This window comes from Chaetura pelagica, unplaced genomic scaffold, assembly GCF_000747805.2.
Source record: "Chaetura pelagica isolate M959 unplaced genomic scaffold, ChaPel_1.0 scaffold504, whole genome shotgun sequence".
Lineage (NCBI taxonomy): Eukaryota > Metazoa > Chordata > Aves > Apodiformes > Apodidae > Chaetura > Chaetura pelagica.
The window spans coordinates 113,946-132,156 of NW_009953072.1; the positions used below are offsets into that span (position 1 = coordinate 113,946).

Below are 18,211 nucleotides of genomic sequence, written 5' to 3' on the forward strand. Positions count from 1 at the left end.
GCCCTGGGACAGGCTGCCCAGGGAGGCTGTGGAGTCTCCATCCCTGGAGACATTCCCACCCCACCTGGATGTGTTCCTGTGGGATCTGCTCTAGGGGATCCTGCTCTATAGGTGTTGGACTGGACAATCCCCAGAGGTCCCTTCCAACCCCCCCATTCTCTCATTCTGTGAAATGTTGTGTCCACTCCTGAGGAAGGAGAACAAAATGTTTGGTGTCCAGAGTGAGGCTGGAGGAGCTGCAGTCACAGGACTGGCCAGAGCTGCTGGTGGTTCATCTCCTTGATTTTTAAAGATTCCTCCTCACCTTAGGGCTCCACGGGTGGGCACTGGGAAGGGCTGGGGGCTGTGACACTTGCTCAGCCATGTGAGTCTGTTTCTGCACTCAGCTCATGTCTCTCTTCTGCCTTGTAGAGAAGGTGAATAACTTCCCACCGCTCCCCAGGTTCATCCCTCTCAAACCATGTTTCTACCAGAATTTTGCTGATGAAATTCCCATCGATTATCAGTCTCTGCTCTAGGGGATCCAGCTATTTCAGGGGTTGGACTGGATGGTCTCCAAGATCCCTTCCAGCCCCCCCCACCCTGTGTGAATCCCTTTCCAGGCACCTGTCAGAGCACAAAGCACAAGGTGCCACTCCTGCCAGTCCCAGCACAGGGCATGGGCTTCATCCCCCAACCTGCTGCTCTGCTCAGGAAGAAAACAACACGTGGTGGGAGACTTGGGAGGGAAAGGGATCTCACCATCTCCCTGTGCCAGCTAACTCTGGTTACCTAGGAACAGACACACTCCAGCTCGGCCAGTTCTTGTCATCAAGCACAGGATGAGCATTTATTGTCTTGTGATCAGGAAGAAAACACAAACAAAACCCAGAGCCCCACGAGTGACATGAAACATCACCCACGACCACGCCACGTGAGGCCCAACAAGCCCAGGAGCCAAGGTCCAGGTGACATGGTGTTAAGAAGTTTTAGAAATATAATGTAAACAAAAAACAACATCTAGAATAATAATTAAAAAATGAGCAGCACGTTGAGTCAACTTTCTGGAATTAGTTTCTGGCATGGAAGGGGATGGAGGGGGGGATGAGGGATCCCATCCAGAGAGGTTCATGTGAGCTCTGGAGAGATCTCAGGCAGTGATGAGACTCAGGGGAGGCAATTTTGGTGTCTGGCTCTGACCATTTTGGTGGGCAGGCTCCTGAGGAGCCCTTCTCCTGCACCCAGCACCTTCAATGGCTGCACGTGGGTGCTTGAAAACAGCCCCTTGGATTATCCAGAGTGAAAAGCATCAGGGCACAGTGTCCCCAGCAGTGCTTCTCCTCTCCATTCCTTTGACATCTCCAACCTGACAGGCTATCAAAGGACAGACACCAAATGGCTTGGGAAAACAAATTGGCAAAAGGCTGAGGCTGGTGAGGGGCAGGGCTGGAGGGAGCAGGACACAGGGGACGTACCATGTTCTGGCCTCCAAGGATGGCAAACCTCAGGTTCAGCCTCCTTAACCTCCTCCCACCCCCCCCCAGTACCATCCCATTTCCAGGGAGTTAATCAACAGGCAGTTCTTTATCACTCTCTTGACAAAGGACACTTCAAATGACACTTGACACAAGACAAAGGCACCTAAAAGCTCGGGGGGTGTTCAGAAGGCTTCAAGTATTCCTACTCACAAGCACGTTGCACACTTGCAGGAAAAACAAACAAACATACAACCCCTCATGTTCAGAGCAGGTGAAATACCCAGAGGCAGGGACAGGCTGGTTCTGCAGCAGGTGCCTGCAAAGGGGCACTGAGGGAGGCTCTGCCCTCTGAGTCATGTTTGCTTTCACTTTGGCCCCAGTGACAAAGGTGTCACACAGACCCCAAGCTGTGCTTCACTTCATGTTCACAGTAGGAGACAGGAAAAGCTCAAGAGAGCAACTGGGAAGTTCTGGTGGGGAGGATGAGTTCTCCTTCTGAGCTGTTACTACATAAGGCACACGTAGAGACAGTTTTCTAAACCTCACTTGCAAATCAGTTCCTCCCTGCCAGGACAACCTCCCTGTCCCTTTCCAGGAGTCAATTTGGTTTTCCAGTTACTCAGTGTGAATTTGGAGTGACCCCATTTACACTGTAACACCCCCAGGATCCCACCCACCCACCTGCCAAGCTCGGGGTCTGACCCTTGGGGTGCCCCACACCTCCAAGACCCCCACAGTGGAGCACTTGGTCCTTCCCAGGATCATTGGCCAAAACCTTCAGAACCAAAGACCTTTGAACACTCACTCACTATAAAAAACACTGGGAACTGACCTCCCAGTTTTGACAAAACATTCACTGTTGAAGGAGAGGGAAAAACCTGCAGCTTTTGCTGCTTGGATCACAGGGGAGTTGGGTGGCTCAGGTGACAGGAGTTGGGATGTACACACACAGAAGGGAGATGAAGAAGCTGGATGTCAGCTCAGGCACAACAATCCCTCCAACAGCTTCATCCTCCCTGTAGCTGATCCGTGGGGAAAGGCAAGAATCACTCCCTGGTGCATGTGGAAGGGAAGTGCTGCTGGACACAGCGACACAGAGCTAACATCAGTTAGGAGGACTAACCAGCTTGCCTTGGTCTTCCAGACCCCCCTGGAAAATGTCTGGATTTCAAGCACATCAGCAGAAAGCAGAATTAAATCTATTCACTGTAACAGAATCATTCCCAAACACCACTGAGGCCCCCACACCAAGACCAGCAGTTCTCTGCCATCTGGGAGCCCTGACAAAATGTTGTCCCACCAGGGCAAGGTGTGTCCTGTGGGACATTCCTTAGGTCAGCACAAAACCTGGAAGCCACATTCATGGAAGTCTGAGGACACAAGGATCTGGTGCAGCCCACCTGGAACATGGTGAACGTCACCCAGCTTGGCCAGGCCCAAAGCCCAAGGCAGCAAAGCTCCTCAGGAGCTGCCAGAGGGCTCTGGGCCAGGCTTGGAGTGAACAATCATTAACCAAACGAGATGAATCTGCACCTTTGAAGCACACAGACCTGGCAAAAAACACCCCACCTTTTGGCAGCAGGGGAAGCAAGACTTGTAGTCCTAACAAGAGTCCTAACCAGGCAGGTGAGGACTCTTGGGCACTTCACACCTGAACTCCCCCTCAGCCAAACCCTGTGAGCTCCAAGATTCTTCAGGCTGTAGATTTCACAGACACCATTTATCAATGAGCACCAGGTAATTTAGGGGCTGCATTTTCCCTGAAGAGTGAAAAATTCCAGATTATTCATCCAGGAGAGTAAACACCAGTTGCTAGGAAAGCTCTGCTTGACGTTTGTTCCAGTTGAGAGAGGACTTGGCAGGGAGCTCTGCAGGAGGAGGAGCAGTGATGGCAGCGTTGGCCATGGTGGGGAAGTCAGGCTTGGCCACCCATGGTCAGGAGAGGATTCCCTCAAGGAAGGGCAGGGAATGGTTGGTTCCTCAGGCTGTGACAAGGCAAATACTGGTAAATCAAAAAACCATCTTCCTGGTGAGGCCGTGCAGAGGTGGCAGCACAGATCTTCTGCAATGATGAGGAGACAAAAGCCAAAGAAGTCCCAAAGGTGAGCAGGGTGGGCTGGGGGGGATGCAAAGGAGATATATATATTATTTTTTTCTTCAAATAACAATAGTAAAAAGACCAAAAAGAGGAGAATCCAGGCAGTTTGCAGCTGTTGCTGCTTAAGGCCATTGGTTTCCCGAGGGGTAGTTGGGCACTGTGGGATACTCTGGCAGGCTGTTCCCAGAAAAATTGTTGTACTGGGCCTCCCTGCTGGGAGGGTTCCTCCAGGCACCACTGTTCCACTCATCCTGAGCTTTCTGAAAGCTTCCACCAGCCCCTCGGTAGATTTTATGTACCTGAAGGATGAAAGAGAGAAGAGGAAAGTCAACAGCAGGTCCCCACCCCCCTTCCCCAGCAGTGCTGAGTCCCTCTGGTGCTGCATCAGGGATTTGTTGCCCTCTCTCTAAAGGGCTCTATCTCCAAGCAACAAAAGTACTTGGGTTGGAAGGGACCTTAAAGATCATCCAGTCCCAACCCCCCTGCATGGGCAGGGACACCTCCCAGCAGCCCAGGCTGCTCCAAGCCCCATCCAACCTGCCCTTCAACACTGCCACGGATGGGGCAGCCACAGCTTCCCTGGGCAGCCTAGGCCAGGGTCTCACCACCCTCACAGCACATAATTTCTTCCTAAGATCTCAACTCAATCTCCCCTCTCCTAGATTAAAACTGTTCCTCCTTGTCTCCTCCCTCCCTGCCCTTGTCCCAAGCCCCTCCCCAGCTTTCCTGGAGCCCCTTCAGGCACTGGAAGCTGCTCTAAGGTCTCCCTGGAGCCTTCTCTTCTCCAGGCTGAACACCCCCAACAACAATGATACCTCCAGAAGCAGCAAGGACTCATAGCTGCCTGGCCATGACATGTGGACACCCCAAGTCACACAGACCCCTGAACACCCACCCTTATAATGCAGATGAACATTGCCACTGCTGACATGGTAAACATGATGGCAGGAAAGAGCATGAACACAGCAGCTGCAACGTTGGTGCTGAAGAAAGTAATGGCTACCAGCCATCCACTGGAAGGGACAGAAAGAAAACCAGTATCATTAGAGCTGCCTTTTTTCAAGTGTCCTTCTCATCAGAAAACCTGTTTATTCACACCCAGAAATTGCAAGGCAGCTTCTTGAAAACGAAAAGAACAGTGAAGAAAATGGCCAGAAATTAAATGCAGCTCAGGAAGGTGTTTCCCTCAAGATCTCAAACCCTGTTTGCCAGCATCACTTGGGGAATCACAGCATCTCCAGGGTTGGAAGGGACCTCTGGAGATCATCAAGTCCAACCCCCCTGCCAGAGCAGGATCACATCCAGGTGGATCTGGAATGTCTCCAGAGAAGGAGACTCCACAGCCCCCCTGGGCAGCCTGTCCCAGGACTCTGTCACCCTTAAAGAAGTTTTTTCTCCTATTTCAATGGAACTTCCCATGTTCCAGTTTGTGCCCATTGCCCCCCGTCCTGTCCCTGGGCACCACTGAGCAGGGTCAGGCCCCATCCTCCTGACCCCACCTGTAGATCTTTATAGACATTGACTTCTAGACATTGATCTGAGGGTAAGAGATGGCAGGAGCACCCTGCTTACCAAGCTCCCCATCCAGAGAAGCCCACGGCCTGCAGGATGGTGAGGAGAAGCTGAGCACTGAAGATGAAGAAAAACGCCATGAAATTGAAGGAGCTGTCGGACCTGTGGGGGAGAGAGGGAGTCAGGGGAGCCTGGCACCTGGGGGTGTGACCTCCTCAGACCTGGTGTCTCAGCAGAGATCCCTCTGCAGCTTTGTTCTCTGATGGCAACTCCTCCTTCCCCTGGCAGGGAAAGCAGGCAGATCCATGAATCATCTCTTCCAAGGAGCCTGGCTCCTGCAGCTGCTCTGCAGAGGGAACTGCACATGGGAGGACACACGAGGAGAGGACACAGAGTCTGAACCCTTTCTCTGACCAAACATCTGGACAGCACAGCCTGGCCCTGCTGCAGCTCAGCCCCAGGCCCAAGGGAGCCTGGCAGGTAGGTTGTCCATATATGAGCACTGAGCATGAGAATTCCAGCTGGGAATGTCTCAGTGGCTGACATGCCCACGTTAATAGTCCAGCACTGGGACATCATAGGAATTAAAAACAGCCCCAAGGGAAACAGGTGGTGCCCTGTCTGGGGGCATGATTTGGCATCTTTGTGGGCTCCACCTCCCCAGGCTGTGGAGGTTGTGAGGGTCCTGAGCACCTGAGGTGCTGCAGGTGGGGATGGTCCCTCCATCCCTTCCATCAGGGGTGCACTGGGGCACAGCCCTGAGCTTTGGCTCTGCCACAGAACTGCAGCAGAACATCTTCATCCCACTCAACCAGCCACACCCATGAGCCAACCTCTCACTGCAGGCCCAGGCACCTCCCCAAACCACCATTTTTAATGCTCCAAACGATCCCTGTTCTCTCAGAAAACTCCAAGGGCCTGTGGTTTTACAGAACAGATTTACAAAACCCACTTCAGTTGTTTATTGAGGCAGTTTGGTTCAAGGGAGAGTTTACAGAACAGCTCCAGCCATTCCCAGCTCCTGCTCCAACCCTGAGAGTATTGAAATGTTTATTTTAATGAGTATTCCTTCCATGTTTATTAGTAATTCCAGCCTAAAGAGGAAATGAGGGAGGCAGGACCCCAAGCTCTGGAGAGACCAACGTGGTGGATCCTGGTTAGTTGGAGACCCATGGGAAAGACTCCAGGAAGATCTGAGCTGTGGGTGGGGTTGTCCCTCACCTTTCAGAAATATCCTCAAGAGCCCAGAATCCAAGTATCACCTCAGAGTAGGAATGTGAAAGACAGACTTGGAACCCAGACTGTTCCCAGCAGTGCCCATCATCATCCAATTAACCAGGATCAGGCTCCAGGCTGGCCCTTCAAACAGACTCTTGCAACTACAACCTGAAAGGGCCCAGAGGAGTCTCCGTTTGAAAGGATCTGTGGGAATTAGGGAGGATCCAGAGAAAAGGTGATTTCTGATCCAGCTTTTCTGGTGCAGATTTGCAACAGCTTTGCCCTAGTGCCAAAGCTCTGCAGCTAATTTAATTCTGGATGCAGATGCATGAGGAAGGTTTCAGGGAAGCTTCCTCACAGGGCACTGCTGCTCTGAGGGGGCTGCCCCTTCCCAGAGCAAGAGCAGCAAGTGGGGTTGATCTTTCCTTCTGGAACCACAACCAGCTGCCACATGAGACCCCACAAGTCCCCACAAGACCCCACTGTAACATTTTTCAAGCCTCCTCTACAACTGATCTCCAAGTCACCACCTCCAGGCCTGCAAGTCCATCCCCAGGGCTTGTTCTTTTTTTAACTGCTCAAGTCTTTACACACAGTGACCTCAGGGACCTTCCAGCTCAGTGTTCAGTTGCATCAACATATATAAACAACATTAAAGCAATAATTAAAAACAGCCCTTGTGAAGCCCAGAGGAGGTCAATGAGGAGGAGCAATTTCTCCCAGACTTCAGAATGGAAACTGCTCTTTGGGCTCTAGTTGGTGCTCAGAGGCCCTCAGGCTTCTGAACTAGTGATGGGGACTAAATCCCCAGACCAAAGGACAAGAGTTCACAGCTGGTACTTTCATGTCTTCTAAAACTTTCCAACCCATTGGCCTTCCAGTTCCACCAGTGGACACATGTCCAGTGTTATATTAACAGAATCATGGAATCATTTTGGTGGAAAAGACCTTTAAGATCATCAAGTCCAACCTAACACTGCCAAGTCCACCATGTCCACACTAAACCCTGCCCCTAATGCCACAGCTACATGTCTTTTAAATCCCTCCAGGGATGGTGACTCCACCACATCTCTGGGCAGTTCCAGGGCCTGATAAGCTTTTCAGTGAAGAAGTTTCTGCTAATATCCAGTCCAAACCTCCCCTGGCACAACCTGAGGCCATTTCCTCTTGTCCCATCCCTTGTTCCTGGGGAGCAGAGCCCGACCCCCCTGGCTCCAACCTCCTCTCAGCAGCTGCAGAGCCAGCAGGTCTCCCCTCAGCTCCTTGTCTCCAGGCTGAACCCCCAGCTCCCTCAGCTGCTCCTGCTCACACTTGTGCTCCAGCCCCTTCCCCAGCCCCACTGCCCTTCCCTGGACACGCTCCAGCCCCTCCATGTCCTTCCTGTGCTGAGGGGCCCAGAGAATAATTTAGCAGGTGTTAAAGAGAATCACAGGGGTTGGAAGGGACCTCTGAAGATCATCCAGTCCAACCCCCCTGCCAGAGCAGGACCAAAACCAGGGCAGGTCACTCAGAAAGGCATCCAGACAGGGCTGGAAAGTCTCCAGAGAAGGAGACTCCACAGCCTCTCTGCTGTCCCAGGGCTCTGTCACCCTCACAGCAAAGAAGCTCTTCCTCATGTTGAGCTGGAACTCCCTGTGTTGTCACTTGGTGCCATTTCCCCTCGTCCTGTCACAGGCACCACAGAACAGAGACTGGCCCCTTCCTGACACCCACCCTGCAGATATTTATAGACAGTAACCAGGTCCCCTCTTAAGTCTTCTCAAGACTAAAACAGCCCCAGGTCTCTCAGCCTTTCCTCATATGACAGATGTTTGAGTCCCTGCCATGGGCAGGGACACCTCCCACCAGCCCAGGCTGCTCCAAGCCCCATCCAACCTGCCCTTCAACACTGCCAGGGATGGGGCAGCCACAGCTTCCCTGGGCAACCTGGGCCAGGCTCTCACCACCCTCACACTCCACAATTCCCTCCTCATGTCTCACCTCAATCTCCCTCTGCCACTTTTCATCCATCCCCCCTTGTCCTCTCCCTCCCTGCCCTTGTCCCAAGTCCCTCCCCAGCTTTCCTGGAGCCCCTTCAGGCACTGGAAGCTGCTCTAAGGTCTCCCTGGAGCCTTCTCTTCTCCAGGCTGAACACCCCAACTCTCCCAGCCTGGCTCCAGAGCAGAGCTGCTCCAGCCCTCCCATCATCTCCGTGGCCTCCTCTGGCCTCATTCCAGAAGCTCCACATTCTTCTTCCTTTCCAAAGCAAACAAGACATTCAGACACCAATTCCCTAATCTTTATCCCAGACAGCCAGGGCTCCAGAGGGGCATTCCCCAGTCACAACACATCACTCTCCCAAGGGAGATGAGAACAAACCGACCTCGTGGGCTCCTCCTTACCTAAAGGCTTTGTAGACTGGTCGGAACCAGCAGACGTAGCTACAGGGACTGAAGATGAGGAGCCAGAGGATGGCCAGACCAAAATTGGACCCATAGCCTCCTCCAATCCACCAGGCCATGCAGGCAATGATGTTCACCACGAGCGTCAGGCAGTAAACTGGAAAGAGGGAAGAACAGGAGGTTGTGCAGTTTCATCACACAGCAAGGAAAGCAACCCCCAGCACAGCCACAGGAGGGGTCCAGGCTGCTCCAGGAGGGCAGCAGGTTCCTGCAGGGCCCCAGGGGTTGGCAGCACAGATGCATCCATCTCCAAAGGGACAGCAGGAGGGAACACTTTTGGGACCTGCAGGAGAGCAGGGTAGGAATTGGTGTGACCAACTCAGGCCAATATTATTATGAATTACAGGCAAGGTTCAATTTCCATTTGTAGCAAAAAACCTTTATGAGAGGGGGGTGAAACACTGCCCTGCACCCATCCCCAATATGACTGTGGTCCCTGCTTGCTGAGGGTGCCTCAGGAGCTGTTGCAGAGCCAGCACAGTGCCTGGAGGACTCTCTTTTTGCTGCCCTGGGCCTCTGAGCATGCCTTGAAGTTGGCTTCAGGGCTTTGGAGAGCTGCCCTGAGCAAGGGGATCAGCAAACTCCCATCAGGCTGAGGACACAGGGCCACGGGGATGGCCTGAAGACCCTGTCACATCCCTGGTCCTGCCACTTGGATAAAAAGGAACAGTTGACAACAGCCTCCAGAGCTGCACTAAGTAGACAAGCACAAAGTGATGTTGCCCCCCCTGTCCCTTCAGCTGAAAACCCCCCCAAAGTTGGCCTGCACATTCCCTAGCTCTGGCATTTTGTGTTCAGTCCTGTGCTGGGGGCTCCCTGCTGCCCTCAGTACCCCAGAGACTCCCCCCAGCTTTATGTGCATCCCCCCCCAGCTCTGCCTACCTCCCCTCAGCTTTGCCTGCATCCCCCCCCAGCTCTGCCTACCTCCCCTCAGCTTTGCCTGCATCCCCCCCCAGCTCTGCCTACCTCCCCTCAGCTTTGCCTGCATCCCCCCCCAGCTCTGCCTACCTCCCCTCAGCTTTGCCTGCATCCCCCCCCAGCTCTGCCTACCTCCCCTCAGCTTTGCCTGCATCCCCCCCCAGCTCTGCCTACCTCCCCTCAGCTTTGCCTGCATCCCCCCCCAGCTCTGCCTACCTCCCCTCAGCTTTGCCTGCATCCCCCCCCAGCTCTGCCTACCTCCCCTCAGCTTTGCCTGCATCCCCCCCCAGCTCTGCCTACCTCCCCTCAGCTTTGCCTGCATCCCCCCCCAGCTCTGCCTACCTCCCCTCAGCTTTGCCTGCATCCCCCCCCAGCTCTGCCTACCTCCCCTCAGCTTTGCCTGCATCCCCCCCCAGCTCTGCCTACCTCCCCTCAGCTTTGCCTGCATCCCCCCCCAGCTCTGCCTACCTCCCCTCAGCTTTGCCTGCATCCCCCCCCAGCTCTGCCTACCTCCCCTCAGCTTTGCCTGCATCCCCCCCCAGCTCTGCCTACCTCCCCTCAGCTTTGCCTGCATCCCCCCCCAGCTCTGCCTACCTCCCCTCAGCTTTGCCTGCATCCCCCCCCAGCTCTGCCTACCTCCCCTCAGCTTTGCCTGCATCCCCCCCCAGCTCTGCCTACCTCCCCTCAGCTTTGCCTGCATCCCCCCCCAGCTCTGCCTACCTCCCCTCAGCTTTGCCTGCATCCCCCCCCAGCTCTGCCTACCTCCCCTCAGCTTTGCCTGCATCCCCCCCCAGCTCTGCCTACCTCCCCTCAGCTTTGCCTGCATCCCCCCCCAGCTCTGCCTACCTCCCCTCAGCTTTGCCTGCATCCCCCCCCAGCTCTGCCTACCTCCCCTCAGCTTTGCCTGCATCCCCCCCCAGCTCTGCCTACCTCCCCTCAGCTTTGCCTGCATCCCCCCCCAGCTCTGCCTACCTCCCCTCAGCTTTGCCTGCATCCCCCCCCAGCTCTGCCTACCTCCCCTCAGCTTTGCCTGCATCCCCCCCCAGCTCTGCCTACCTCCCCTCAGCTTTGCCTGCATCCCCCCCCAGCTCTGCCTACCTCCCCTCAGCTTTGCCTGCATCCCCCCCCAGCTCTGCCTACCTCCCCTCAGCTTTGCCTGCATCCCCCCCCAGCTCTGCCTACCTCCCCTCAGCTTTGCCTGCATCCCCCCCCAGCTCTGCCTACCTCCCCTCAGCTTTGCCTGCATCCCCCCCCAGCTCTGCCTACCTCCCCTCAGCTTTGCCTGCATCCCCCCCCAGCTCTGCCTACCTCCCCTCAGCTTTGCCTGCATCCCCCCCCAGCTCTGCCTACCTCCCCTCAGCTTTGCCTGCATCCCCCCCCAGCTCTGCCTACCTCCCCTCAGCTTTGCCTGCATCCCCCCCCAGCTCTGCCTACCTCCCCTCAGCTTTGCCTGCATCCCCCCCCAGCTCTGCCTACCTCCCCTCAGCTTTGCCTGCATCCCCCCCCAGCTCTGCCTACCTCCCCTCAGCTTTGCCTGCATCCCCCCCCAGCTCTGCCTACCTCCCCTCAGCTTTGCCTGCATCCCCCCCCAGCTCTGCCTACCTCCCCTCAGCTTTGCCTGCATCCCCCCCCAGCTCTGCCTACCTCCCCTCAGCTTTGCCTGCATCCCCCCCCAGCTCTGCCTACCTCCCCTCAGCTTTGCCTGCATCCCCCCCCAGCTCTGCCTACCTCCCCTCAGCTTTGCCTGCATCCCCCCCCAGCTCTGCCTACCTCCCCTCAGCTTTGCCTGCATCCCCCCCCAGCTCTGCCTACCTCCCCTCAGCTTTGCCTGCATCCCCCCCCAGCTCTGCCTACCTCCCCTCAGCTTTGCCTGCATCCCCCCCCAGCTCTGCCTACCTCCCCTCAGCTTTGCCTGCATCCCCCCCCAGCTCTGCCTACCTCCCCTCAGCTTTGCCTGCATCCCCCCCCAGCTCTGCCTACCTCCCCTCAGCTTTGCCTGCATCCCCCCCCAGCTCTGCCTACCTCCCCTCAGCTTTGCCTGCATCCCCCCCCAGCTCTGCCTACCTCCCCTCAGCTTTGCCTGCATCCCCCCCCAGCTCTGCCTACCTCCCCTCAGCTTTGCCTGCATCCCCCCCCAGCTCTGCCTACCTCCCCTCAGCTTTGCCTGCATCCCCCCCCAGCTCTGCCTACCTCCCCTCAGCTTTGCCTGCATCCCCCCCCAGCTCTGCCTACCTCCCCTCAGCTTTGCCTGCATCCCCCCCCAGCTCTGCCTACCTCCCCTCAGCTTTGCCTGCATCCCCCCCCAGCTCTGCCTACCTCCCCTCAGCTTTGCCTGCATCCCCCCCCAGCTCTGCCTACCTCCCCTCAGCTTTGCCTGCATCCCCCCCCAGCTCTGCCTACCTCCCCTCAGCTTTGCCTGCATCCCCCCCCAGCTCTGCCTACCTCCCCTCAGCTTTGCCTGCATCCCCCCCCAGCTCTGCCTACCTCCCCTCAGCTTTGCCTGCATCCCCCCCCAGCTCTGCCTACATCCCCCCCCAGCTCTGCCTGCATCCCCCTCAAGTTCTGCCTGCATCCCCCCCCAAGCTCACTCAGTGCCAAAGGGGCTCATCCCAGTCACAAGCTCCTATTCTGGAAAACACCTGGTAACTCTTAAAAACCCCTTTGAAGTAACCTAAGCCAGCACAGCTAAAGAGAAATGAGAAAGCAGGGGAGCCCAAACACAACAAACCCTTCAGCCCCACCTGCTGAGGAGCTCCCAGTGACACTTTGGGCCCTGGTCTTAATTTTTTGAGTCAAAATTACATCCTCGACTGCCTCTTTACCTGTGAGGAAGGGACATGCTGTGCCCAGTCCTTGCTTCAGGGGCTCTGCAGCACATCCCTGGCTTGATCCTCTGGCCTCTCCTTCCCCCTCTCCTCTTGGCACAGCTCCTCCTGCCTTCACAGAATCATAGAATCCTGTGGTTTGGTCCATGGAATGGTTTGGGTGTGAAGGGACCTTCAAGATCACCCAGTCCCACCCCCTGCATGGGCAGGGACACCTCCCACCAGCCCAGGTTGCTCCAAGCCCCATCCAACCTGCCCTTCAACACTGCCAGGGATGGGGCAGCCACAGCTTCCCTGGGCAACCTGGGCCAGTGCCTTCCTGCCCTTGTGCAGGCACCTAAACAGCTAAAAGTTGTGTGGTTGTAAAATAGGATTGAGAAAAAACAGGCAGGAGGATGGAGGGTGGGAAGGATCCAACCCCAGGTGCTGCTTCTGACACACAAATTACATGAGAATGGAAAGAGAACATTGTTTTCCTCCAAACAAAATGTCTCCTGAGCAGCTAACAATGAGGTTCTATACACCAGGGTTTGGATGTATCTTATACATATTGGTGGGAAGGAAGAGTTTTAATTATTTCATTTACATGTATATAGTAATCAGCTGAACTTCTTCCAATCTTTTCAGAAGTCACTTATTTTCCAAAAGCTGCTTAAGTTAAAAAAACAAAACAAAACAACGTTTTTTAAATTAAAATCTAGAAAGTTTGCAGGAGTTTTAAGGTTCTCCCTGCACATCAGGCAGGAGTTTCTGGTTCTCCAGCAGTGGGAGCTCTGGTACAGGTTTCCCCAAATCACCATCCCCCTTCATTAAATGCTCACATCCAATTAAAGTAACGAGCATCCAACCTCCTGGCAACGACTTTGCTGTTGGTATTTCTAACACCAGCCTTTTCCTGCTCACCACCTTCCCTCTCCTTGTCTCTCTCTACACCCCATCACCCCCCCCAAAAAAAGTTGGGAAGACCCTAAAAAGTGACATTTCAACCTCCTGGACTAGTTGGCCAAACAACTGGCACTTTTCCAGCTGGGAATGAGGGGGAATGTTGTTCAGGGAGAGCTGCAAACAAAGGCAGCTTTACTCCTTCTTCACCCCATCCCCAGAAAAGTTGGGAAGACCCTAAAAAGTGGGTCTCCCATGGACATTTCAACCTCCTGGTTAAAAACAACCCCACAAGCCTGGCACTTTGCCAGCTGGGAATGAGGGGCACGTTGTCTGGGAAGAGCTGCGGACAAAAGCAGCTTTTACTCTCCATCCCATCCCCCACAAAATGTTGGGGACACCCCAAAAAGTGTGTTCCAGATGGACATTTCAACCTCCTGGAGATGCCTGGACTAGTTGGCCAAACAACTAGCACTTTTCCAGCTGGGAATGAGGGGGAATGTTGTTCAGGGAGAGCTGCAAACAAAGGCAGCTTTACTCCCTCTTCACCCCATCCCCAGAAAAGTTGGGAAGACCCTAAAATGTGTGTCTCCCATGGACATTTCAACCTTCTGGTGATGCCTGGACTAGATGCCCACATGCCTGGCACTTTTCCAGCTGGGAATGAGGGCCACGTTGTCTGGGGAAGAGCTGCAGACAAAGGCAGCTTTACAACATGCAATATTTAACCAGTTAGTCTGAAGGGACAAGCAGTTTTTTTTTTTTCCGGCAAGAAAATTACAGAGCTCATTTCAGCATCTCTAAATAATGAAAGGACAATGGAGGGATAGATGGTGCCATTATTTATGCACACAAATCTCTCTCATCCACACATCCTCTGCATCTGGAATAAAAGGCATGGCACCAAATGCATCTCTGGCAGAAAACAAGCTTGTCTTCAGTGAGAAGGGTAAAGAGGATGACAAGCATTTTTTTGGGGAAAAAAATAAAACAAGATAAGCCAGGCAAAAAGATTTTTAATCTTCCCAAAGAATCCCCTGTGGTTCTCCAGGCCTGACACACCATTTTGCATCCCATTTGATTCCTGGGAGAAGAATGGTCAATTTTCCTGCTTGTTTTTTTGGAACAGCTGAGCCAACCAGCACAAAGTGAGAGCCAGGAGGTCTGTGTTCACACAGAATTATCAGCACATCAGCAGCTGTGACCAAGAGGATCAGCACCTTTCTCTCCAGCAGGGTTAGGAATGTTCTGCGGGCTATGGGTACCTAAGGCTGAGGCAGTATAGGGCTGGGAGCCACTGCTCCCACTGGGGAGGGAAATCTGTGGGTGGCACAAACAAGAAGGGATTTTAACCTTCCTACAGCAAGGAGGGGAGACAGGCAGCAAGCAAATCAGCTTCTTTTCTTGCCTAAAATTCTCCTATTCAGTCTCCTTTATGTGAATTGGGGATTACTTTAAGAGAGCTCTTTTGGGGAGTAAAACATGGCTTGACATTAATCACAGAATCACACAATGTTGGGGGTTGGGAGGGACCTGGAAAGATCACCCAGTCCACCCCCCCTGCCAGAGCAGAGTCACCCAGAGCACATCACATAGGATCCAGGGGGGTTGGAATGTCTGCAGAGAAAGAGCCCCCCCAGCCTCTCTGGGCAGCCTGTCCCAGGGCTCTGTCACCCTCACAGCAAAGAAGTTCTTCTTGATATTCACATGGAACCTCCTATGCTCCAGTTTGCACCCATTGCCCCTTGTCCTGTCACTGGACATCACTGCACAAAGCCTGGCTCTGGCCTCCTGACACTCACCCTTTACATATTTGTAACCACTGATGAGGTGGCCTCTCAGTCTCTTCTTCTCCAAGCCAAACAGACCCAGCTCCCTCAGCCTTTCCTCAGCAGGGAGATGTTCCACTCCCTCCAGCATCTCTGTGGCTCTGCCCTGGACTCTTTCCAGCAGTTCCCTGTTCTTCTGGAACTGAGGGGCCCAGAACTGGACACAACATCCCAGATGTGGCCTCACCAAGGCAGAATAGAGGGGGAGGAGAACCTCTCTTGACCGACTAATCATCCCCTAATACACCCCTGGATGCCATTGGCCTTCTTGGCCACAAGGGCACATTGCTGGCTCATGGGCATCCTCCTGTCTATCAGGACCCCCAGGTCCCTTTCTCCTACCCTGCTCTCCAGCAGCTCAGCCCCCAACCTGTCCTGGTCCATGGGGTTGTTCTTCCCCAGATGCAAAACTCTACACTTGCCCTTGTTGAATTTCATCAAGTTTCTCCCTGCCCAGCTCTCCAGTAGTAATACCTTAATAAAGGTATCAAATGTGCTCTGCTTTTTGCCCCCTCAAATTTATTCCTAGATTTTTCTACCACTGATACTCTCCCCTTTTGTCAACAGTAGCAAAGATTCAAGGCACAGCAGCTTAACATTCGGGCACCAAGTTCTATTCTAAGTTGACTCATTGTTTTTCATCAATGAATTGCTGTCTAAGCTATAAAGAACAGAAGTCACTGAGACCCAGGGTGTTTTCATACACATCTACATGTTCCCAGCACAGATTTCTTGTTCAACTTACACATCCATACGTGGTAGATTCTCTTCACCAGAGACTGATAATCGATGGGAATTTCATCAGCAAAATTCTGGTAGAAACATGGTTTGAGAGGGATGAACCTGGGGAGCGGTGGGAAGTTATTCACCTTCTCTACAAGGCAGAAGAGAGACATGAGCTGAGTGCAGAAACAGACTCACAGGGCTGAGTCACAGCCCCCAGCCCTTCCCAGTGCCCACCCATGGAGCCCTAAGGTGAGGAGGAATCTAAAAATCAAGGAGATGAACCACCAGCAGCTCTGGCCAGTCCTGTGACTGCAGCTCCTCCAGCCTCACTCCGGACACCAAACATTTTGTTCTCCTTCCTCAGGAGTGGACACAACATTTCACACAGAATGAGAGAATGGGGGTTGGAAGAGACCTCTGGAGATCATCCAGTCCAACCCCTGCCAGAGCAGGATCCCCTAGAGCAGATCCCACAGGAACACATCCAGGTGGGGTGGGAATGTCTCCAGGGATGGAGACTCCACAGCCTCCCTGGGCAGCCTGTCCCAGGGCTCTGCCACCCTCACAGTCAAGAAGTGTTTCCTCATGTTTCACTTGAGCCTTCTGTGCTCCAGTTTGTGCCCATTGCCCCTTGTCCTGTCCCTGGGCACCCCTGAGCAGAGTCTGGCCCCATCCTCCTGCCACCCCCTGGAGATATTCCCCAGCACTGATCAGATCCCCCCTCAGCCTCCTTTTCTCCAGCTCTCCCAGCACAGGGAGGCTCAGAGCAGGGAATGGACAAGAACAAGCAACACATGGGTTTGAAACCTTCACACATCACTGTCAAGTTGTGCCAAAGGTGCTGCAAGGCAAGTAACTTTACAATAAGCTTCAGGTTCCTCAGGGAGGGGGGAGAGGTCACAACATCTGGGGGGAACAGGCTGCACAGAGCTTTTTAGTTACAACCTCTCAGCTGACCAAAGAAGAAGGGTTGGTAACAAACCCAGCAAAGCTGTGGCTGCCCCATCCCTGGCAGTGTTGAAGGGCAGGCTGGATGGGGCTTGGAGCAACCTGGGCTGCTGGGAGGTGTCCCTGCCCATGCAGGGGGGTTGGATCTAGATGATCCTGAAGGTCCCTTCCAACCCAAACCATTCCATGACCCTATGACTGACCCTGAGACACAGGCTGTGTTTGCTGGCCCTGTGGTAGGTGTGTCCCTGTCACAGCAGGAAGGGTGACTTGGGAAAGCATCTCCAACTGAAATTATTACTCAGATATCACCCAGTTCAGGGAAGGCAGGCCAGAAATCAGGGAAGATTTTATTGTGACCAGACTCAGGAATGTATCATTTTTTTGTTTTAAAGTCTTTTTTTTTTTCCTGTAAGGTTCAGCTCTGGGAAAAAATGAAGGGATAGAAGAAAAAGGGGAAAGAGGAAAAGGGGAAAGAAGAAAAGGGGGAAACAAGAAAAAGGGGAAGAAAAAGGGAAAGAAAAAGGGGAAGAAAAAGGGAAAAAAAAGCTTTGCCTTCGGATAAAATAAATCACACACTGACAAAAGGGATGGGGGAAGGAAAGCTCACCTTGGGAAGAAATGATGCTTAAAAATCAAGTCATTCAGAGTCTAAATCCTCTGCATTTAAAGCTGCTCTCACAGCTGCCAGACAGATGCAGAGCTGAGGCTGCTTGTGCCTGGATGTGGGTTTGTACATGTTTGGGAATGTTTGCTCTTGCCTTCCAGTGCTGATAAAAGTTTGATTCCACAGCAATGTGACTAATTGTCTCTAGTTTGCTTCAGCCCCAGTAAACAGAATTCAAAACAACCAGAGGAAGAGATGAAGAATGTCCTGGGAAAACTTCCAAATGGCACAGACAACAAGAGGAAATGTCTGAAGGAGAACTGTCAGCACAAGAGTTCCCCTCCTCTTGCCACTATCTCTGTGTGAGAAGACATTTTGCAGGAGCAGCTTCTGAGCTGCAGCTGAAGGTTGGCAGGGAAGGGGCTCAAGCCACATGTGAGGAAAGGCAAGGCCTGACTTCAGGGGAGGGAACACAGAAACTCACCCTGATGCTGCTGGGAGGGAATCAGAATGAAATAGACTCAGAGAATGGTTTGGGTTGGAGGGGACCTTAAAGATCATCCAGTCCCAGCCCCCATGCATGGGCAGGGACACCTCCCACCAGCCCAGGTTGCTCCAAGCCCCATCCAACCTGCCCTTCAACACTGCCAGGGATGGGGCAGCCACAGCTTCCCTGGGCAACCTGGGCCAGGCTCTCACCACCCTCACACTCCACAATTCCCTCCTCATGTCTCACCTCAATCTCCCCTC

At 53.7% G+C, this 18,211-nt stretch overlaps 1 protein-coding gene across 1 annotated transcript; it reads right to left on the reverse strand.

The window, feature by feature from the left end:
- Nucleotides 1-3,677: 3,677 nt before the first annotated feature.
- On the reverse strand, nt 3,678-16,144 carry SCAMP4 (secretory carrier membrane protein 4). Its single transcript, XM_009996876.1, has 6 exons — nt 16,141-16,144; nt 15,926-16,054; nt 8,667-8,823; nt 5,128-5,229; nt 4,451-4,568; nt 3,678-3,854 (listed from the first exon to the last, which is right to left on the reverse strand). Exons 1-6 carry the CDS (start codon nt 16,142-16,144, stop codon nt 3,678-3,680), a joined length of 687 nt encoding a protein of 228 aa, XP_009995178.1.
- Nucleotides 16,145-18,211: the final 2,067 nt, after the last annotated feature.